Source organism: Tenebrio molitor, chromosome 1 (assembly GCF_963966145.1).
Source record: "Tenebrio molitor chromosome 1, icTenMoli1.1, whole genome shotgun sequence".
Classification (NCBI taxonomy): Eukaryota; Metazoa; Arthropoda; class Insecta; order Coleoptera; family Tenebrionidae; genus Tenebrio; species Tenebrio molitor.
Window position 1 is genome coordinate 28,942,084 of NC_091046.1, and position 23,400 is coordinate 28,965,483.

General features: G+C 34.8%; 1 protein-coding gene across 3 annotated transcripts; it reads left to right on the top strand.

Annotated features, from left to right (window-relative positions):
• Positions 1-22: 22 nt before the first annotated feature.
• On the top strand, positions 23-22,300 carry Top2 (topoisomerase 2). Of its 3 annotated transcripts, XM_069036441.1 has the most exons (10): positions 24-201; positions 2,155-2,333; positions 11,380-13,237; positions 16,537-17,529; positions 18,254-18,449; positions 18,504-18,844; positions 18,900-19,162; positions 21,024-21,185; positions 21,235-21,397; positions 21,453-22,300. In XM_069036441.1, the coding sequence occupies exons 2-10, from the start codon at positions 2,286-2,288 to the stop codon at positions 22,154-22,156; spliced, it is 4,728 nt and encodes a 1,575-aa protein (XP_068892542.1). In that variant the 5' UTR covers positions 24-201; positions 2,155-2,285; the 3' UTR covers positions 22,157-22,300. The 3 variants fall into 3 exon arrangements, with proteins under 3 accessions (XP_068892543.1, XP_068892542.1, XP_068892544.1); XM_069036442.1 differs by lacking the exon at positions 2,155-2,333 and having other exon boundaries at positions 23-201; XM_069036443.1 differs by lacking the exons at positions 24-201; positions 21,024-21,185; positions 21,235-21,397; positions 21,453-22,300 and adding an exon at positions 19,298-19,467 and having other exon boundaries at positions 2,180-2,333.
• The last annotated feature ends 1,100 nt before the right edge of the window (positions 22,301-23,400 follow it).

Genomic DNA, 23,400 nt, shown 5'->3' on the forward strand with positions numbered 1-23,400 from the left:
AAGTCCAAATTTTTATTTCACGAATCGCGAAACAGAAACAATTCATGTTGCTTTGCTGCTGTAGTGCGAGAAACTGTAACCGGCCATTTGTTTTTATCATTTAAAAATAAGTGAAAATGTTATATAAATAATCGTAACTATTGTGTTGTGAAAACGTCGGTGGCGAAAGTTAAAAATAGCAAGAATATGGCAGATATTAAGGTAAACAACCCTCTATGTTATAAAGGCATTTGAGATGAACTTCTCAGAGACGCCATGAATTTAAGGTTATGTTACTGGAGTTGTTTATGACGCTATTTTAAATTTGGTTATATCGTACTGGTGTAACGGCTATGTTATCTCGTAATTTCATTCAAAACTTATTTGAATGATTTTAAAATGAAACTGCAATGACTTCCTTTCCAGGTAGTGCTGTGTAGGAATCGTATAAAACGGCGTTGAAAACAAAACAGCTTTTATTTTATTAAGTATACAGGGTTAGTTAGAATCACAAGAGGTTTATTTCTGACCAAAATTAGAAATTAACCAACAATAAAATTTACAGCGGCTGCTAGCTTTATCGGAATGTTGGATCCAAGATTGCCGTTTGCCCTTTGATGTTTTACCTATGTAAGAAAAATTAAATGAAGATAATAATTTCTTGAAAAAAATATTGTTCTGTGACGAGGGTACATTTAGCAACAATGGGGCTGTAAACAGGCATAGCTTCCATTATTATAGCCAAATAAATCCGCGATGAATTCGCGAAACACACTGTCAGAACATCTTTTCATCAAATGTTTGGTCTGGCATATTAAATCAGTGAGTTATTGGATCTCATATTTTTGAAGGGAATTTGAATGGACAAATGTACCTTAATTTTCTACAGACGGAACTGCCCCCATCATTAGAAACTGTGGACTCAAATACCAGGTAGTATCCCTAGTCTCGACAAGATGGTGCCCCATTGCACTATCATAGAATCATGAGAAACTACATATTTGAATACAAATTTTAGAGACAGGTGGATAGGATGAGGATCTAACAATATTTGGCCACCCAGAAGTACCAATTTGATCCCTCTAGATTTTTTTCGTCTGTGGCGATATTGAAAGAAAAAGTGTGTACTTTAATAGAACAGTTAAAACACATAATTTGCTATAGTTGGGACAACGAATTTTAAACAGCAGCTTTCAATTGGCTTATTCAAAACGTGCGCATATTTTTGAAAGTCTGATGCACAGTTAATTTCGTTAATTATCGACTACACCTCAAAAATAAAGAAGTCGATTTATTACAGTTTTTTCCACATGTAAAGATGTCTTTTTGAAATTTGAGCGTCATATTCTTTATATAGGTTAAGTAAGTTTGACAACATAAAATGTCGCTGATATTTTAGAACACCATAATACCTAATCCTCTGCACGGTGCTCTTCGCGATGTTACAATACTGGGCTACCCTCCAGATCGACCACCCTTCTAATTTGGAAAGAATGAGCACTTTCGGATTTTCGGTTAGATGAGGCATTTTGTTTGTCAAAATTGACATTGATCATTGACGAAAAATGTAAGTGCATTTCACACTGTAGAAAATTAGGTGCAATCTATAATTAACTGTACATCCACAACAATTACTTGCCGGCATCTCAATAGTTTTAAAAACGCTTCGACAGCTTGACCACGTATTCATGTTTGGAGAAGATGTGCACGTCAATGAATGAAACATTTTTCTCAGTCTATCAACAGTGGCTCATATTAATAAAGAGGTAGCATTTGCTTTTGCTAGCAATTTTTCTAGCCTTTGCTAGCACACATAAACAAAAGCATAGCATATGCGAGCAAAGGCTAGAAAAATTGCTATCAAATGCTACCTCTTTATTAATATCAGCCAATATTTGTTTTAAAGTTTACCAATATTGCTATATACAGGGTATCCCATCAAGTAGAAAAATGACTTTAAAACTAAATTATTTTATATAAATTAAATTTTCTTCGATGCAGTTCAAATTTAGTATACGTTATGAAAAAATGATAGATAGAAATAAAATCCGTGATTAGAATTTAATTAAAATGTTTCGATGTAAAGATATTTGGTTAATTTAATTTGGGTCCTTCTACTTTATGAAAATTTATGGAAGACAAAGTTAAGTTTGTGGTTATTACTCTTGTCCGCAGTTTATGGTACGAAGACCATTCAAGAGGGTTCCAGAACCAGAAATATAGTGATTTTATGGACTGGTCGATAATTTCTTTTACAATTTTGGGGTCACTTTTATTACCAACTTGAAGAGAGTTATAAATCTTCTATGACAGATGTTTTTGAACCGTCTGAAAATGGACCATCGGAGACAAAGGTAGGTAGAGCCCAGTCGCGCGACGAGTGCCAGAAGTTTATTGCCCTGCCATAACTGACCCTCTCAAGTTAATGTACTCCATCCCTCATAAAATCACTATATTTCTGGTTCCACTATACCTGCCTGTGTTACGGCGTTAGACAAACCGCAACCTCTCATAAATCTTCGTCTGCCATAAATTTTCATAAAGTAGAACGTTTGATCTATCTATGTTTGATCTATGCAAAATCAATGTTCTTCAATAAATGCTAAATTTTGAAACAGAATCGCATTAAATTATATATATTTTTTATTTAAGGGTATGCGCAATGCAAAATCAGTTGGATTTTACAAAATATATCTATTTTTTAGCTGAAATGCAAGAAGTATAAAGGGTGTTTTTTTTTTTTTAATTTGGCGCCGAAGTAGGCGTTGGAGAGTCGATTGTGATCGCACCACTCGTGTAAAAGCGTAAGATTGAAACAGCTGATCCGTGATCCGTAACCTGTACAGTGCGTTCACAAATCGACAGTTCAACGCCTACTTCGACGCCAAATTTAAAAAAAAACACCCGTTATTTACAAACATTATACAGTGCGATCAACAATGATTTAGATCAAAGAAGCCCCAGAGATTTTGGACGTACAGCTGAATTAAAAAAAAAAAAAAAACGGGAAATGTCAAAAAAGACACTTTTTTTTCATTTGTGTCAGTTTGAAAATGGCTTTTTGAATTAGGATAATATCAAGATCAAACGAGTAATTGCCAATGACTTAATCTTTAATTCACCTAGAGACTTGACTCGTTTTAAGGCTTTGTAATGCAGAGAATCAGGATGTTGATTACATGCAATACCTTCTCTTAATATTGGTACATACTCTGTTAGATAATGTTTGTGTTGGTTTAAGATTGGGTTGTAATCTTTGTACACCTCCTATGTATTTGCAAATGCAGTGCGAAAGTTGACGAAATTGGCATCCACGGTCTCTGTTGTATAGTCCGGACAAAATAAATGTGAATCTTGACTTTATTAAGTCAAATTATTTAACAACATGATAACGATAATAAAAATTTATGGTAGGTCGTTCTCGAAAAGAAGCAAATGTATAAATACAGCGAGTTTTCGAAATTCTACCTGCAACTTTGGTGGTAGATAACCATCTGTTCCCTATCATAAATCTTTACAATTATCATCTTTACATTTTTATTTGAACATGCTGTTAAATAATTTGATTTAATAAAGTCAGGATTCACATTTATTTTGTCCGGGCTATACCGTGCGATCCAAAAGTCTTTCTATCAAGTGGGTTATGACAGTGGCAACGAATGCCGTCGGGCTGCAGCATATTTGGCGCATATTTAAATGAAAATTAAAAATATGTTTTATTAGTCTGTCCGTATCCTTTGATATTTTTAATTTTACATTTTTTCATTTTATGGTGTAATTATAATAATGTCATGGTTCACTTGATAGAAAGACTTTTGGATCGCTCGGTATTTGTCAGAAATATCAGATTGACAGATAACCTGTATTTAATCAAAATTCAACAAATAAATTCCTTCGTCCGCGGACGTAAACTTAAACTTTCGGCCCGTAAATAACTATTAAAAAACATGTTTTTGTAAAATCGTATCAAAATGAAATTATTTATACAGTAATTTGCGGGCGTAAATAATGCCTAAGAGAACAATTCATTTTAATAGCTATTTTATTTGTTGCATCACATTGGCAACCAACAACCTAACTCTTGATTTTTGAGAACGAATTTATTTTTTCAAAGCTTTAAGGTGGATTTAAATGATTTTACAAAAAATAATGTTTGCATTTCGGGCGTGAACGGCGATTTTGGCCCTTTGACATCTTAAAATCCCTCGGCTCTTCGGGCCTCGTGCTTATAATTCCACCGCAGGCCAAAATCGCCTCCTTCACGCCCTTAATACAAAAATATCTATTATTTTTTTAAAACCATTTATCATTGTTATTTATTCACATTCACATTAAAAGTAGAAATCTGTCATGAATATTAAATTATGCCTCACATTTTCAGAAATTTTGCTTTCCATAGCGGGATCTTTTTTGTTATTGATCATATTGTACCGTATGCTTCAAAAAATTTCTGGTCAAGTAGGCATTGAAAAACAAAATCATTAAAAACGTATGGCGTAACTTGAGTAATTCAGGCCTAAATGTGTTTATCACAATAATTGTTTTGAACGAACTGTCATAAAATGACAATTTCAGGAAAAGCTTGAGAACGGTTCTTTTCCTACAATTAAATCCTGTTCACGTTGGATTGAACATCAGTGGTGCAAATCGCACACATTTGGCATTAACTTTCATATGAGTTGTCATAGTAACAGGTCAGGTCATTTGCACCACTGATGTTCATTCCAACGTGAACAGATATTATATGAAAATTGGCATTGATAATCCGTGATTTAATACTCCCGCCACGCCGTTCTATCCTGGGGTGCGTTCGAGAACATCATCCTAGTGTAACAATCACTGAAGAAGTCGTTTGTAAACGCTTCGTATGTCGCACCATTACATAAAAAGTATACTGTAGCCGACACAATATTCGGACACCTAATAAACCTAAGCCAAGTACCCACAATTATGTTAACAATAAACAGTGACCATAGCCATAAATCACCAAACTGTGAGGATTCGCTTGAAAGTTTGAAGCACGGACCGTACTTGAAAAAATCCTAATTAGGGAAAACCCAGCGGACGTAGTTTCTATTCAACACAAAGCAGGTGACCCACAGTAATTTTTCCAATGTTGTGGGGTTATTTCGTCGATATCTTTTTACAAAAATTGTGTTGTTTCCTCGGAAGTTCAATGGAAGTGAAGATGTAATGTTACGGAGGAAGGCATAACATTGTGTGACCATACTTTTTTGCAATTTCATCAATCACAAAACTTTTTTCCAAAGAAACTGTACTGACCCTGGAATTTCGTAATACGGTTCATCACAAGAAATTCTTAAGCGTGTTTGCTATCTCCCTTTGATTTACAACCAACCGACCCTTCCTATTGTGGGTCTAATTATGGGCACTTGGCTTGGGTTTATTGGGTGTCCTAATATTGTGTTGGCTAATATACCGTTCGAGATCTCTTGGAGTATCGCACCGAGCGTCACTCTGATCGCCGCTGTTAAAAGTGTGGACTGTGTGTAAAAATCGCTCGACCTGCGCAGTAAGGTAGAAGAGACCTATTTACTGACTCCAATGTTGAAAAAATGTTAGAATAAATGTGTACCGTTAACCCTGCGTCGCACGGGTTGTGTCTGAGACCCAGACCATGTAAAAATACGCTATATTTTCATTATGTTTTAAGTAATTTATGGATCATATATTGAAAAATAAAATATTACTATTCTCCCAACTCTTCTCTTTCATAGCTAGGTAATAAAAAAAAGGTGATTATTTCGTTTGTACCGGGTCTCCCATCACTTATGGGGTGTCACCGAGTTGGACCACCATCCCTAATTTGTGTTAATCTGATGGTCGAGTTCGACCACCGACCGCCATCAAAGGGATTAAGATCTTTCAGGTAGTAATCGAGGCCCAAAGAGATGAAACCATGGAGGTAGTATTGACAAGAGGGAGCACTATTTGAAAAAAGCGGAAATACCGCTTAAATGCGCATTGCCATAAAGTGGTACTAACTGCAGAGCGCACTATGTGCCTTTCCAGTGGCGTTGTAAAATTGGTATTTTTCACTCTCTTTGCAATTCTTCCGAATTACAAAAAGTTCAACAATAACAACAAAAACAATAAAACAACACCCAAACACGGAGAAAATTCATACCAAAACCACTCACACGTAAAGCCGAAAGTAAAATAACTGAAATGCCCAAATTCCCTAAATTACTCTTGTTGAATACGCCACTGAAAAGATTCGAGCAGTGGGCCAACAGTGTCATTAACGCTGGCGGCTAGTTTGAGAAGAGTCATAAAGTGGTACTAGAGAGTGGCCGACTGGTATAGTTCTCCCAGAGCTGCAGCGGTTTTATCGCAGGCCAATAGTAATTATTACGCCTGTTGAGATGCCGATACGCGACATAAACAGACCCCTGTCAATCATCATTTTCGTTCTATACCTGTCAGTTTACAGGGTAGTACTTGGACGAATTTACGATTAGGGGTTGTACTTGCGGTTTAAACCTATTGTCGGTGTTGTTAACGTTTATACAATGGTACCCTGTCATAAAACCGCTGCAGCTCTGGGAGAACTATACCGCATCTAAAGCATTGACGGTATAGGGAATGCTCCCTCCTGTTAATACGGAGTGATCAAGAATGACTGAGTCTGTTGGTAACAATGAAATTTGGCAAATTTAAAATTTACCAACGAAGGTTAATTTTTGTAATAGTATAAACATAACCTGCATAACCAAGAATGTTTTTAATGTCATCTCAAGTTAAAAAATCCGGTCAGTGCGTGGTCAATGCCAATTACTAGACAAAAATCACCAGTATTTTCAATTGTTTCATTGCCAACAGACTCAGTCATTGTTGATCACGCTGTACTACCTCCATGGATGAAACCTTGATATTCAGTTGTCTTGCTGTTTTACACACATTTTTTTTGTCAGGTCGATAATATTTACGTTGATAGCGCATTCCAATATTGCAACTTTTTTTTTTTTTTTAATTAAAGGTGTACATTGCATGGTTACAAAAAAATGGTCACTTTTCACCTAAAAAATGACAGTGACAGCGACAAAACTGACAGTTCACATGAAAGCGGCAAAAATGTAATAACATGGGCATGGCCTACTTCGACTACAATCATTTAGAATAACCCTGTATATTTCATAGCAACTCATATATTATTTTAATATGTGTAATGTGCCTATGGCCAGGTTTGATGGTTGATACCCGGTATTTAGTAACCCCTACTTAGAGAAAGTCTACCTAAACCATTTGTTCAAGAAATTGTGTCTTCAGTTGTCGATTGATTTTCGTACACTGCGAATAGAAATATTTTGAATTCGCCACAATAAAAAGAGTGTATTTTTCAACTTGTAATTTGTATTTAAATATGTGGCGTCCTTTTGAAGAAAACTGCGAGGAGGAGCATATGGTCGACGTTGAATAATGACGGTAAAAAAATATAGATAAGAAGGGTGTATATTTTAATGGAAAATTATAACAACGATATCTGTAATTTTTACAGCAGAACTGAAAAAGAAACGTAGGAAGCATTACTCTAACGATGCTAAAGGAATTATAAGAAATGTCTACAAAAATGTATTAGAATCGGGATGTGAAGCTGTTGGTAAAGAAACAGCCCGATTAACGGGAGTCAACGAAACCACCGTTTCAAAAATTTGGAACCGAAACCCGGAAAATTTGGAAAGGAAAAAAAGGGAATCAAAAGATAGCAATTATTCTGCAGCTGAATTGGATGCAATTAGGGATAGCATATATCAAATGTACAAAGACAAAGATAGGCCGACAGTTCAATCTTTATTGGTAAAATTGAGGGAGAAATGTTTGCCATTTGATATTTCTATTGCCAGTCTAACGAGGTTGTTGCACAAAATTGGATTTACATATAAATTATTGAACCGAAGAACTTCCACCATGGAAATCCAACGTTTGATTCGATGGAGAACAGACTTTATTTCAATTATTAGAAAATATAGGGCAGAAGGAAGGAAAATCACTTACTTGGATGAAACGTGGTTTGATACGCATGATGTAGTTAGTAGAGGCTGGGTAGATAACTCTGGCCGTTGTTTTCTAGAAACGCCACCAAGTAGAGGAAAACGTTTAATTGTTTTAAATGCCGGAAATGAAGACGGTTGGATTCCAAACTGCTTATTAATTTCCGCGAAGAACATTGCTAGTGCCAAGGTAGATTACCATTGCGATATGGACGCTGCGCTATTTGAAAAATGGTTTTCTGAGCAACTGATACCGAATCTTACAACACGGCAACTAGAAGCTCTTGTTGCCTTCTTGGAGAACAATAAGGAGAATTTGGCGGAAAACAGAAAACTTACAAAATGAAGCTGGGATAGTAGGTAGAAAGCAAACGGATAAACTTAAAAACAATATTAAATAAGGATCTTGAAGGTCCAAAGCGCTCAGTAGAAGAGTGGAAACGTGTATTTTACTACTTATTCGTCTTGAAGAAAATATGCTTTTAAGGTCTTTGGGGATCTAAAAGCAAATACCAGAAGAAGAAATGGTGGTGGGTCAGTCAAGGAAAAACCTCTGACTGATATCAAAGAACCAATTTTAAACATACCTGCTACATACCTACGTGGTACATATTGTTGTAATTGGCGATACACCAAACGTTTCTGAACCTGGACTTAACATAGGCGGAGATATAATAAACCTTGTGGGAGACATAGAAGCAGAAAGAAGTGATAATGAAGATGTTCAAACATATTATTAAATTATCTAAATAACAGAACCAGAGCCAATAACAATGGATGCACCTAATATGACACAACAGGTACCAGAGAGACAAAGAAAACGGAAATTGCCTCAAGTTTTAATCCAGTTGATCTTATAAAAAGCCAAGCAACATTGGCTTCATCTACGAAAAGTTTAGCTGAAGACATCAGTGACTTGGTCGAAGCTATAAAATATGCCGCCGACAAATTGTAAATCAATGTTAACTCATTTATAATAACAGGACATATTATCCCAAGTGCAAAATTTTTTATCTCAAAATTTTTTGCTAATGAACGAAAACATCCATAAATGAGGTCAGGTCAGGTCACGAGGCGTCAGCCAAGTGCTGCAAAACAGGCCGAATACCTGAAAACTGACAGCGCACGAATATTGAATAACATTTTTCGTGTTCGTTTGGGCAAAGTCTTAAAAAGCATTGATTTATTGTAAATTTTGAGGTTATCTTTGACAGATGTCAAGTTAGGTATATAACCGGGAAAGTTTATACAGGGTGATTCATCTTTTACGGCCGGTGGCAAAATGACCCTTAAGAATTGAGAAAAAATTATAAAATTTACAGAGTTGATTTGTCGAAAAATTTACTTTCGACCGGTATAATTTATTTCAAAAAATTTTTTTCTATTGAGCAAATATTTATAAAAAACTGTTTTTCAAAAAAAAATTATGTTCAAATTTTTGCATCAGAATGTGGCTAATGGCGTATAAAATCAATATCTGCAATCCGTTTCGAAAAATGTTTGATAGTTTTTGAATTAAATCGATTTTAATGGAAAAGTTGCTTTTATTGATGGTTGTTGGCTTTTAGTGTTGTAAATTTTCTCCAACAATGACTACCTTGTAAAACTGACCTGCTTAGACGAATTTCTAAGATTTTACAAAGGACCCCTGCTGTGGCAGTAAAAATCCTCTAATAAATCTTATTGTTAAGATATTTGGACATTATGTCGTAAATCATGAAGCAAATACAAATTTCAATATCAAAATGCGTTTATTTCAATAATACCACACGCTAAAATTAATTTAACATGGTAAAATTGTGTGAAAATACCTGAGTGTGTATATGCTACAAAGTTGAATAAATTAAACAATTAATAATTGAGAAAATGCCAAAATTTGACCTAATTAACTTATAAATTTCATTTTTTGATATTATGTGCCTTATGAATAATAAATTAGGTCTGCAAAATATGAAAGGGAAATCATAATTTTTAAGGTCAATTTTGCCACCGGCGGTAAAAGATGAATCAGCCTGTATATTTAGTTATATATCACTTTCGCGGTTATATATCTCAAGAAACGAACATGAAAAATGATTTACAATTTAAGTCAAAATTGACTATTTTTCGACGAGGACTTTACTAAATTCAGTACAATTGTTGCGCGCGCTGATTTGGTTTAAAATTTAGTACTGAATACGAGGTTGCTATATGGCACGTAAGTTCGTACATGCACATGCGCTTTCAATGGAAACAATCTGTCCAGTGTCAATATTAGATATCTTTGCAGCACCGTATAAAGTGAAATTTGGGTGTTTTGTTTTTAAATTTCACCTCAAAGTAGGCGTTGAAGAGTCGATTGTGAACGCACTACACGAATTACGGATTAACTTTTTAAATCTTACGTTTTTACACGAGTGGTGCGTTCACAGTCGACTTTTCAACGCCTACTTTCAGGTGAAATTAAAAAAAAACACCCGATATACCTAATACAAATATGGATCAGCGAACACGACTATGATATTAATCATGGTAGAAAAAAATGGAATGCAAAAAAGCATCCGAAAAAAGTTTGGGTACGGAATTGGCTAAAGCGACGATTAGAAGGCAAAGGATTATTATGGGCCCGGTTGTATAAAGCTTAGTTAACATCGTGTCAGCTAACAACGCGTCAAGTCGGAAATCCGCCCATTTGATTGGCTGATTCAAATAAAATGTTAAATATCCTCCAATCAGATCGCTTGACATCGCTTTATGCAACCGGACCATGGTGAACGAAGAATTACTAATCGACTATCCTGCCTATAAATTTTTTTGCGTATGAACAATAATTCGTTTGAATCATTAAAAAAAATGAATCAAATGAATTGATTCACTGAAAGGAATCGAACTTTCCACCTCTAGAAAACAGGCACGATTGCACGTTGGCGGTACCCTCAACCATGTCGCTAATACGCAGGTTTACATCCAAAAATTAGAACTTGTTTTATTTTCTTGCATTCAAGCTGACTAAATCAGCGCGCGCAACAATTGTGCTTAAATAAGTAAGTCTCGTGTCAGACGGCTCTAAGACGTGTCTAATATCTTGTCCTCCAACTTCTAGTCCAAAGGACTCGGATCATTTCATTTTGTCATAAATTACCCAGACTTGAATGTACCATTATTTACCATCTGAACGTAGTTAACACCATTGTGGCTATTATAATGACCTTTCCCAATATGATGGGGTATTGTCAACAATGGCTGCTTGTTCGTACACTTCACAAAAAGTAAGATAACTGAAACGAAAATATGAGGGAAAAAACATGTTTTGTTTTTAGAATACCATTATGTAATTATTGTATTTTTTGATAATTTCATATTTTTGCTGCTCACCAGGAAAAACAAATTGAAATATTTTTTTTTCCAGAGTATGTTTGCCAAGATGACAAATCAAAATGATGCTGGAGGAGGTGGTGATAATACCGAAATAATCGCTCCAACAAAAACATTATCCAAGAAGGAGCAAACCATTGAAAAAACATACCAAAAAAAATCGCAACTTGAGCATATTCTCCTTCGACCGGACACTTACATTGGTTCAGTCGAAAAAGTATCAGAACTTATGTGGGTATATGATAGTGAAAAAGACATGATTGTGCAAAAGCAAATTGAATATGTTCCTGGTTTGTATAAAATATTCGATGAAATTTTAGTAAATGCTGCCGATAATAAACAAAGAGATAAGAAAATGGATTGCATAAAAATTGACATTAACAGTGAAACCAACACTGTGTCGGTGTGGAATAACGGGCAGGGCATTCCTGTTGCAATGCATAAAGATGAAAATATGTATGTGCCGACCATGATTTTCGGTCATTTGCTGACGTCTTCAAACTATAACGATGACGAAGAAAAAGTTACGGGTGGTCGAAACGGTTACGGAGCCAAACTTTGTAATATTTTTAGTACGAAATTTACCGTAGAAACTGCCTCTAAAGAATACAAACGTCAATTCAAGCAGACCTGGGGAAGTAACATGACAAAAGCATCTGAACCAAAAATTAAAGATTTTTTTGGTGAAGATTTCACAAAAATTACATTTAGTCCAGATCTAGAAAAATTTAAAATGTCGAAACTAGACGATGACATTATTGCTTTAATGTCGCGAAGAGCATATGATGTGGCCGCATCAACAAGAGGCGTTAAAGTAATGTTGAATGGAAAGAGAATTCCTGTTAAGAACTTTAAGGATTATATTGATCTATATATAAAAGGAAAAGAAGACGATACAGGTGGACAAATAAAAATAGTACATGAAAATGCTAATGATCGATGGGAAGTTGCAGTAACTATATCAGATCACGGATTTCAACAAATGTCATTTGTAAATAGTATAGCTACGACAAAGGGTGGTCGTCATGTGGATTATGTAGTTGACATGATAGTTAAACAGTTGATTGAAGTATTAAAAAAGAAAAATAAAGGTGGAGTTGCCATTAAACCATTTCAAGTTAAAACACATATGTGGGTCTTTGTCAATTGTTTAATTGTAAATCCAACATTTGATTCCCAAACCAAGGAAAATATGACTTTACAAGCGAAAAATTTTGGATCAAAATGTACCTTATCGGAAAAATTTATTACACAGGTTATTAAAAGTGGAATAATAGAGTCTGTACTTTCTTGGGCTAAATTTAAAGCTCAGAATGAACTTGCCAAAACTAGCGGAAAAAAACAATCAAAAATAAAAGGTATACCCAAACTTGAAGATGCCAACGAAGCAGGAACAAAGAATGCATTGCGTTGTACCTTAATTTTAACTGAAGGAGATTCAGCCAAGTCATTGGCTGTATCCGGATTGGGAGTAATTGGGAGGGATTATTACGGAGTATTTCCATTAAGGGGTAAACTCTTAAATGTGAGAGAAGCAACTCATAAGCAAATTTTGGAAAATCAAGAGATCAACAACTTGATAAAAATTCTTGGTTTGCAGTACAAGAAAAAATATAACACTGACGAAGATATGAAAACTTTACGTTATGGTAAAGTCATGATAATGACTGATCAAGATCAAGACGGGTCTCATATTAAGGGTTTATTAATAAACTTTATCCACTACAATTGGCCTGAACTGTTGAGGCGACAGTTTTTAGAAGAATTTATTACACCTATTGTCAAAGCTAGGAAACGAAATGAAGAGCTTTCATTTTATTCGTTGCCAGAATTCGAAGAATGGAAATCAAACACCGCAAATCATCACACCTATGAAATAAAGTACTACAAAGGTATGGAAATTTTTTTTAACGTCCGTCAAAAAAACTGCAAGTGTTTTCATTCGTTTGCGTTCATAAAATATGTGATTTTTGAATCGGTCAAGAAACTTTAAAAAAATGCCATAGCGGTTCATTTTTGCACGCATTTTGCGTTAAAAAAAGTGCCGTAGCGTGTCATTTTTTAACGCAATTATAAAATTTTTCATTCATAATTGGTAGTTTTTTTAACGAGTTTGTATGTAAATTGGGATTTTTTTGGCATGAGTGGGCCAATTTAAACTTACGGGCGCCAAAAAATGTTTGTATGCAACTCGTTAGTAAAGTACATATCTTTTTTTTACTCGGCGGATTTGCGCACTCGCTGTGCTCGTGCGGCAAATTTTCCTTCTCGTAAAAAAAGTATTACTTTACTCACTTGTTGCATAAATAACTATTTTCTAATTCAGTGTCAAAAAATCCCTTTTTTTTTAATACCTGAATCATAATCCCTGTTTTTAACACTAAAATGCGTGCGAAAAAGGGCCTTTAAAACACTAAAGCTTTAAGGTTGCTTAGGTAACAACAAATTCACCTACATTTTGAACAATGATAAATACACATTTATACACAATTTACATATTATAACAAATATACATGGCAACGAAACAACAACAATTGACCATTACTATATCAACGATTAATGACACAGATTACTTCGGAAAAGGTATTTCAATTTACTTTTTTTGTTATAATTTTCAGATTGTAGTGCAGGTATAATAAAAAATAACGTATGATACACGTTTATAAAGGCCTTTAAAGCACTTGCGACGTTAAAAGCACTATGCTACGCGTCGTACTCTTAAACTTGTCGCGCGTGCTTTAAAGGCTTCCTTATAAACTTGTATCATAATATACCTACTATTCAACCCCAATTACGATGGTACACTATTTTATAATGACCCTGTACTTCTACTTCGGTGTCACAATGAGCATTTTGTGACACTGAAAACAGTTTCACAATAGAAATTTGCGTATTGAAACAGACCACTGCAATTTATTTTTTCAAGGTTGGCACAACGAAAATGAAATGTCAAAGTAAACGTCAAAACAAAACGAATTTTAATTTAAGTTGTTGTTTCCATGGAATATACAATTGTCGCAAATATTAAACCTGTGTTGGCCAGTTAGACTAATCCCTGGTAAATTGCTGTCTGCAACATTTTGGTGAAAATTCACCGCGAACTATTGTGCTTTTATTCGTGTCGTCGAATGGCACCATGTGAATCGTCCAAACAATGACATCTGTTGCCAACCAGGACAAAATTCCCCAAATTTGAAAAATTGTTAATTTTCACTTGAAAATTGTTTAAAAAATGCAGAGAAAAAAAAAAGGTGTATGATATCTCGTTTATAAGGCATTTTGTAGCACTTATTCCTTTCCTAAACCCGTGCGTGCTACAAGATGCTTCTTAAGGCGGGTACAGATCAAGCGCGCTGATCTGCGCCGTGCCGTGCAAAACGTTCGCGAACGTTGCAGGCGCGATCAGTTTGGACGGGTTACCGAGCACAAACGCGCAACAACGCGCACGAACAAGCATTCGCAAACATCATCCGCCTGATGTCGGTAGATCAAAGAAATTTGCTTGTTCGTGCGCGCTCGCTTGGACCGATTTTTTGGGTGCATTCGAATTAAACAAACCCACTGAACTCGGAACCTTTTCGAACATTGCCAAACATCCGCGCATTTGGTCTGTCTGAACAGTTCTGAGAGCATACACGAATTTTGTTTGCAAACGGCTTGCACGGCACGGCGCGGATCGGCGCGCTTGATCTGTACCCGCGCCAATTTTGGGACACCTGTAGATACCATATTTTAAATAAAATATTCAAGACTAGTTTACTTTCCTTTATTGCGGGACCCGATCAGGGATTTGTTAAAAATGACAATTATCGTACAGTTACGGCCACGGAATTTCGTCAGTTATTTTACTGTCAATTCGAAAAAACTTGTGTAGCCTAAGCTTTATAACTGACATTCAAAATTTTTGTGACAGAAATTCTGTCGCGCACAATAAAATCAAAATGCGTTTTGACATCCATGTCAAAAATTCCAATGTGGGGTTAGAAATATTGTGTGTCTCCAGGGCACTTATATCAACCGATTGTTGATTATAAGCCTACCTAAGCGAAGAGCTGTGTTACGGGATTCGCGATTCAATAAATTCAAAAACGACTTACCGTTGGGGCTGGACGTCTGAATGTTGTTCGTGTCTCTGTGCGCGGTGGAACTCACTTCGTGTTCGAGATGTTTGAGTTTTGTAGTTACCGACGAAACGAACTCTCAGAGACTGACTACTTTCTTCTTTTTGGCCTCCCCGAGAGGGAGGGTTTTATGGTCGTTTTCGAACAGACGAATCGTGAATCGAAAAACGCGCCAATGACACACGATGGTAGAGTGCAACCACTTTCAATGAAACTAAATGCTAAGATCTAATAGATAATGAAACAACAAAAGGAAAAAGGTAAAGCGAGAAAAGGAAAAAAGATCGACTATGTACAAATTCAAACAAATATATAAAACCTGTTTTACAGCTAATGTCAGTTGAATAACAACGACTGACGAAATTCCGTGGCCGTGACTGTACATTAGAACCTCTTAAAAGTACACATAACCTAATTATTATCTCTGAGACATTGCATTTACACCACAAAAGTTACTAAAATTACTAGATTTAGTAGTATACATATATTCAAAATGGATGAATTGTAGTAGGTACACCATGTAAAGAGTGTTTTTTTTTTTAATTTGGCGTTGAAGAGTCGATTGTCAATTTTTCCAACTGCAGATTAAAAACGCAAACAACGCTAAAAGTGAAGTTAGATTTAAACAGCTGATTAGCGTTGTAACCCGGTGGTGCGTTCACAATCGACTCTTCAAGCTTCATATTTTGATTTTATTCTGTTCTCCGCGCTATTTATACGGAGCGATCATTTAAAAAATAAATCGAGTTTGCTTTGGAGCCTATGCTATAGCATGGGTTGCCATAGGTAACACGCCGACTCGATTTATTTTTTAATTGATCGCACCGTAGCTGAAATAGTAATTATGTATCATAAGCAGAGGCTAGACATTCAAATTTTTTCTCACTTTACGGCAAATGTTGAAATATGTATGCAGATACTGTTTTGGTAATAACGGCAATGTATATATCCATAAAAAAAAAATGTAGACAAAAATTTCTTGAAATGAAGTAAAACTCAGAATGTTATTTTTTGTGTATTTAGTTTTGTAGCGAGTTATCGATGGTCACAATTTTTTTTGCTTTTGCTAGGTTTGGGTACTTCAACATCTAAGGAGGCAAAAGAATATTTCAGCAATATGGAACGCCATCGGATTCGGTTTAGATATCAAGGTCAACAAGATGACGATCACATAGTTTTGGCTTTTAGTAAAAAGCACATTGAACATCGCAAGGAATGGTTGACAAATTTCATGGTTGAAAGTAGAAGAAGAAAGGAAATTGGCTTACCTGAAAAATATTTATATGCAAAAGATACAAAGTATGTCAGTTACGCGGATTTTGTCAATCTTGAATTGGTTTTGTTTTCAAATGCCGATAATATTAGATCAATTCCGTGCCTTGTCGATGGTGTCAAGCCTGGACAACGAAAAGTCTTATTTACTTGTTTTAAACGTAATGACAAAAGAGAGGTGAAAGTTGCACAATTAGCAGGTTCTGTGGCAGAAATGTCTGCTTATCACCACGGTGAGGTGTCACTCTGCATGACGATTGTTAATTTAGCACAAAATTTTGTTGGAAGCAATAACTTAAATGTGCTTGAACCAAGAGGTCAATTTGGCACAAGAATGGCCGGAGGAAAAGACTCCGCAAGTCCAAGATACATTTTCACAAAAATGTCACCCTTAACCAGAATGATTTTCCACCCGCACGATGATGCGTTGTTAAAACATGAGTATGATGATAATTTAAAAATTGAACCGGTTTGGTACATTCCAATAATACCAATGGTATTAGTTAATGGGGCTGATGGTATAGGTACTGGATGGATGACAAAAATTCCAAATTACAATCCAAGAGAAATTGTTCAAAATATTAGAGGAAAGTTGGATGGGAAAGATGTCACACCTATGATGCCTTGGTATAAAAATTTTAAAGGAACGATTGAGGATTGTGGTGATCAAAGATACGTAGTTAATGGAGAAATTGCAATTGTAGGCAATAATAAACTTGAAATTACTGAACTACCAGTTGGTACGTGGACCCAAAATTATAAAGAAAACGTCTTGGAACCTCTTTTGCATGGTAAGTACTCTTTAGATCTACATCACATTTTTGTAATGTAACCTTGTTTCCAAAAATTACTGTCACATTTTTATTCACGTTTTTCGGTTTAAATTTGATGGAATTGATTATAGTTAAACATTTAAATTTGTATTTATGCAATCGTAAGGTGGGTATGTATTTAATAACCAGGACTGAAATAAGTGCAGTAAAAGGCTGTCACGAAAATCAACTGATGGTATAAAACCTGAAACTTCTGAAGTTTCAGGTTTTGCCGCTGAAATGGCTTGCAAACGCAAACATAGCAAATATAGTTCAATTATTTCGTCAAATTACGTATTTAAAGGTTTAGCCTTTGAAACCTTAGGCCCTTGGTGCAAAGAAGCCATCGATTTCATTAATGTCATCGGAAACCGACTTATAGCGGAATCAGGCGATTTAAAATCAAAGAAATTCCTTTTTGAGAGGATTTCCCTTGCCGTTGAACGTGGAAACGCTGCAAGCATTCGGGACACTTTTCCAGATTCCGCATTATTATCAGAATTTCGTGTATTGTAAAACAAAAATGTTATGTACTTAAGTTGATTAATATAAAACACTACACTACAAATTTTCTTATTTAATAACTAATATTACACTCGTTTAATAAGACGTATTATCACACTCATTCCATTAAACACATTCGTGTAGTAATAAAGCGTCTTATTCAACTCGTATAATAATATACATACTATTATACTTATAGGTTCCGAGAAAATAAAGGCGGTTATTTCGGATTATAAAGAGTACAATACTGATACAACTGTAAAGTTTGTGGTAACTTTATTGCCTGGCGAAATGGAAAACATGCAACGCGAAGGCTTACACAAGATTTTTAAGTTACAAAGTATGATTTCAATAAGTTCTATGTGTACATTTGATGAACTTGGATGTATAAGAAGGTTTGTTACTTAAATATTTAAATATCGCACGTTGCCAAAATGATTATATTTAAGATTTGATTCAGTAGTTGAAATCTTTGAGGAATATTATACGTTGCGTTTAACCATGTATCAGAAAAGGAAAGATTATCTTGAAGGTATATTAGAAGCTGAAGCAAAAAAACTAAGTAATCAAGCACGTTTTATAATGGAAAAATGCAACCAGACGCTTATTGTTGAAAATAAAAAGCGAAAAACTATAGTCGATGAACTCCTGAAAAGAGGATATGCTCCTGATCCTGTTAAAGAATGGAAACAAAGGAGCAAAGCAGAAGAAGAGGAACAGGTACCTGAAGAAGAAGAAGAAGCACCTGCGAGTGAAGCCGGATCTTCAAAAAAAGCTCCCGTCGATCCTGGTAAGAAAACTGCATTGGCGGCGAACGTTTAGGATTCTGCATGATTCGTTTTTAGAGAAAGAATTTAAAAATTCGTCAGATGTTCAGAAATTTGACTACTTGCTAGGCATGTCAATGTGGATGTTAACTGAAGAGAAAAAAAATGAATTATTAAGACAAAAGGATAACAAATTAGCGGAATTAGAAACGTTAAGAAGAAAATCTCATGCAGATTTGTGGAGAGAAGATTTGGATGTTTTTATGGAAAAACTCGATCAAGTCGAGGAGAAAGAAAGGAATGATGAAGCTGGTGTAAAACCAGCGAAAAAAAATCAATTGGTAAGCATTATTTTTGTTCTGTTATTTCTCATTATTTATTTTTGATTGAATACAAACTTATGTATTGACAAAAATGTAAACATTGAGACTCTTGAAAACTGTTGTCACATTAAACGTTTTTGCTGTGCTTTCAAGGAAGTGAAAACAGGAAGGGTAAGTCTTTTTCATCAAATGCATAATTGTATTTAAATCAAGTACCGAGTGACTATCAATGATTTAAAATTATTTTGTTATGTTGGTAACATTTGAAATCTTTAGTTGGCAACATCGTTGGCATGACACACGTAATTTTCAAAATTGAAACACAAACAAAACAATGTACTTGGTGACTTAACTTAACCTAAATAGTAATGATTGACAGATAGTGCACGAGAAGATTTGCACTACCAACTGAATCAGTGTTGCCAATCCACTATTTTGCTTCAATAATTTATAGTCACTCGGTATAATCGATTCACAGTGAATGTGGATAAGGGGTGGCTATGACATCTGGTAACATTGTTGGTAGTAGCTACAGAACAAATAAAATTCCCTAATAGAAATTGATAGCTTTCGTGTTAGGTTAGGTTGATTTCAATTAAGGTTAAATTATGTGACGAAAACGGTAACATCGTTGCCAGCTTGAACGTATTTCGACTTGAATCACAATTTGAGAATGAAAGCCTCTGAAATTTGAACTTGAATATTTATAAAAAACAAATGTCCTAAGTTTATTAATGCTATACAGGGTGATTTTGAAAGTTATGCAGATATTTTAATGACGAGCTACTGGCTTCATGTAGAACTCGGAAAAAATGAATGAATGAAAAAAGTAAAAAGTTCTACAATTTTTTTTAATTGCTTTTAGTCTTCTACGTTGTCAAACAACCTCGTAGGTAAAATTTCGGCACATTTTAAAATACACCCTGTATATCATATTTTATAAAACGTACACCAATGCGGTTTCCTTGTTTTAAAACATATTTCCTATATGTTACTTAGCATTGGCGTACATTTTATATACAAGAGTGTATTTTTAATATGTGCCGAAATTTTACCTACGAGGTTGTAGGACAACGTAGAAAACTAAAAGCAATTAAAAAAAATTGTAGCTCAAAAAATAAATGTCATTTTATTTTTTGACATAGAATTTTTTAAATATTTTTTCCGAGTTCTACATGGAGCCAGTAGCTCGTGATTAAAATATCTGCACAACTTTCAAAATCACCCTTTATGTATAACATAGGCAATAATGGAAAGCTGTATACATCCGTTTTCTATCCATAATTTTTTAATCAAATTAAATTAGACAACATATTTTATAAAATGTACGCCAATGCGAAGTAACCTCTAAGAAATATGCTTTTATACCTAGACGATGCGTAAAACATTGCACATATTTCCAAAACAGCAGCACCAAAATGAATACGCCTTGCGTTTTCACTGTGATTAATCGATGCATTTTTGGAAAAGTTCTTGTAAACGAAAAAATTAAATAAAATTGCATATCCATATTTCCAAATGCATTGACTCGATTGGCAACAAAATCAACAGGTCTGAAGTCTTTATTGACACGAACATTCTGCAAAAAGACAAATTGAAATCGATACATTTTTGCAAAATCCAGAATCAAAGAAAATTCCACAAACAGACACCCGCACTACCGCCAAGCGGAAAACTAGTTTTCTTTTTATTTTAAAGACATTAAAATTGGAATTGTACATTATATTTCTGCCTCACCAGCGCACTACCTTCCATTTCCTTACAGAACATGGAAGGAAAACTATGTTTCTAAATCCGTTTATTTCAAGAGCGTTTTGCTTTTTGATCAACGAACTATAGTTAGGTCATTACTCATTATTAATGAATTTTGTTACAATAGGGTAAGAAAAAAATTAATTTACAAGAAACTATGCCATCGCCCGTTGCTCAAAGGGTAGCTCCTGTTATTTCCGACGATTTGAAGAAACGAATCCACAATGCCGCGAAAACCAAAGAAAATAAAGGGAAAAGGACGATTAAAAAAGAAAATATTGCCAATGATGTAAGTATAAATAATATTGCTTAAGGAAATTTTCAAAATGTTTTTATAGGATGAAAAGGATGAATTTGATTTATTGGTGCAAAACAAAAAAACGTTAAAGGATAAAATTGGCACTCCAGAAGAAATTGAGAAAAAAACAAAGTTGAAAAAAGCGAAAGATGGACTTAAGCAAACGAAGCTAAATTTCAAGAAAAAGAGTCCCGAAGGGAAAGGTAATAACTTATTTGGTTAATTTTAAAATTTATGATATTTTTATTATTTTTTTAGTGAATGGCAATCCCAAGAAACGTGGCAAAAAAGCTGTTTCAGACAGTGAAGAAAGTGTTACTCCAAATAGCGGGTCTGATGTTGAATTTTCCAATATCGTGAGTCCAGTAGTCAAAGAAAGAGTTCTCAGTAAAAGAGCTGCTACAAAACAAATTAAATATGACATGTGTGAAGATGATGAGGATGACATGTCATCGGAAAGAGAAGAGGAACTTTTTGATAATGATGCCGTAAAAGATAACTGCCAACAAGAAAAAATTAATTTAAGTTCTGAAAGTGAAGATGAACCGCCTCCTCCAAGAAATGAAACGTCGTCAGAAGCCATGTTTGATAATCTAGTAGGTAGAAAAACAGAAAATAATGTTGAAGTTGCACCACCACCTCCGACACAGAAACGGAAAAAGAACGATTATTCTGGATCCGATTCAGATCTATTTTCACCGGAAACTGAAACGAAGAAACTAAAAACAAAAAAAAAGAAGGTAGATTCTGAAGAAGGTGCTAAAAAGCAAAAACCTAAAAAGAAAACGAAGAAAGAATCTGATGACAAAGATTTTGGACTACCAAAAAAGCCAAAAGGTAAGAAGAAAAAAGTAGACAGTGACTCGGACAGTGAATATGAATCAGTAGTTGTTAAACCAGGACGCGTTGGACGAAATACTAAACAAACAAAGTACGTTTTTGATTCCGATGACTCAGATTGAGTGTAAATTGTTTCTCGCATGTAGGTAATTCTTAAGTTCATAAATTTATGTATTTCTTTTTAATAAGTAGATTCACCTGTAACTAAAAATTTCATTATTTTTTATTATTACAAGTTTTAATAATAAATACATTGTCTTTTCTTAGTTTGATAGTAATTACCTAACCTTGAAAGTTATACAGTCTGATTTTGAAAGTGGTGCAGATATTTTAACTTGAGGTAGTACCTTACCTACCTGTTAAAAGAAGGCAAAATAACCCAACTTGCTTTAAGTATACAGTGAGGATTTTTTTATTTCGCTGAACATTAACACTATTAACCCTATTCAATTAAAAAAAAAAACATGTCAATGCATATATATTCTCGTGTCAAAAATGGATTACTCCCTAGGATTTAGGGATATTCGTTACTAGGTTGCCATAAATTTGGTTAGATTGGAGGCTATGTGGTTTCTGGTGACAAACAAAAGATATCCCAAAAATGTAAGACAGCAAATTAATTGTAACAGTTGCATATGACTAATTTCTCGCTAAGTGATAGATGATTTTTCGTTTCACAATCAATTTTGGTTACTGGCGGCATATTTATTTGGATTTAATCTCTCAATTCAAAGTAACCAACCTTAGGCATTCAAAATAACTTTTGAAAATCCTAGTTACACACAACATGAAAAACGTTATTTCCCTAAAGTTCGAATTCTAGGGCGTAATCCATTTTTGACACGAGAGTACTATGGCGGACAATAAATTTAGGCCGGCCTGTCATTGAGTTGACATCAAAATGTGAAGCTGGCATTATGTTCAACTAACCCCATTTTCGATTTTTGTCATTCTTGTGATCGTGACAGCGATAATCAAAATTAAAAATGGGAAAAGAAGCGTGCACCAGAGAGAAGAGCTACTACAAATCAGTTATGCTAGTGCGTCATGATCTGTAAGTTACAAAAAAGGCGAAGGAAACGCCAAACAGCTTGAAAACCTTCAGTTTGACAAACTGACACATCAGTCATAATGACAATAAATGGTCGCTTGCATTGACTTTTTTGAAATGTCAGATATTTGCCGGCCTAAATTTATTGTCCGCCATAGTACCATTCACGATGTTTTGGCATAAGGGGAGGCCATGGAAAAAGTGCATTTAAGTTGGCAGTAACGCTGTCTGTTGAATTAGGTTATGTTTTTCTAAGTTTGAGGTTATAAATTGCGTCATTGTCTAGTGCATTGTTGTCAGTTTTACTAGTTTGCA

Coding starts and splice junctions, on each gene's coding strand:
- Top2 (XM_069036441.1), top strand. CDS start 2,286: ATGACAGATGTTTTTGAACCGTCTGAAAATGGACCATCGGAGACAAAG. Junction 18,845..18,899: donor AAAAGCTCCCGTCGATCCTG/GTAAGAAAACTG, acceptor ATTCGTTTTTAG/AGAAAGAATTTAAAAATTCG. Junction 19,163..21,023: donor CAGCGAAAAAAAATCAATTG/GTAAGCATTATT, acceptor TTGTTACAATAG/GGTAAGAAAAAAATTAATTT.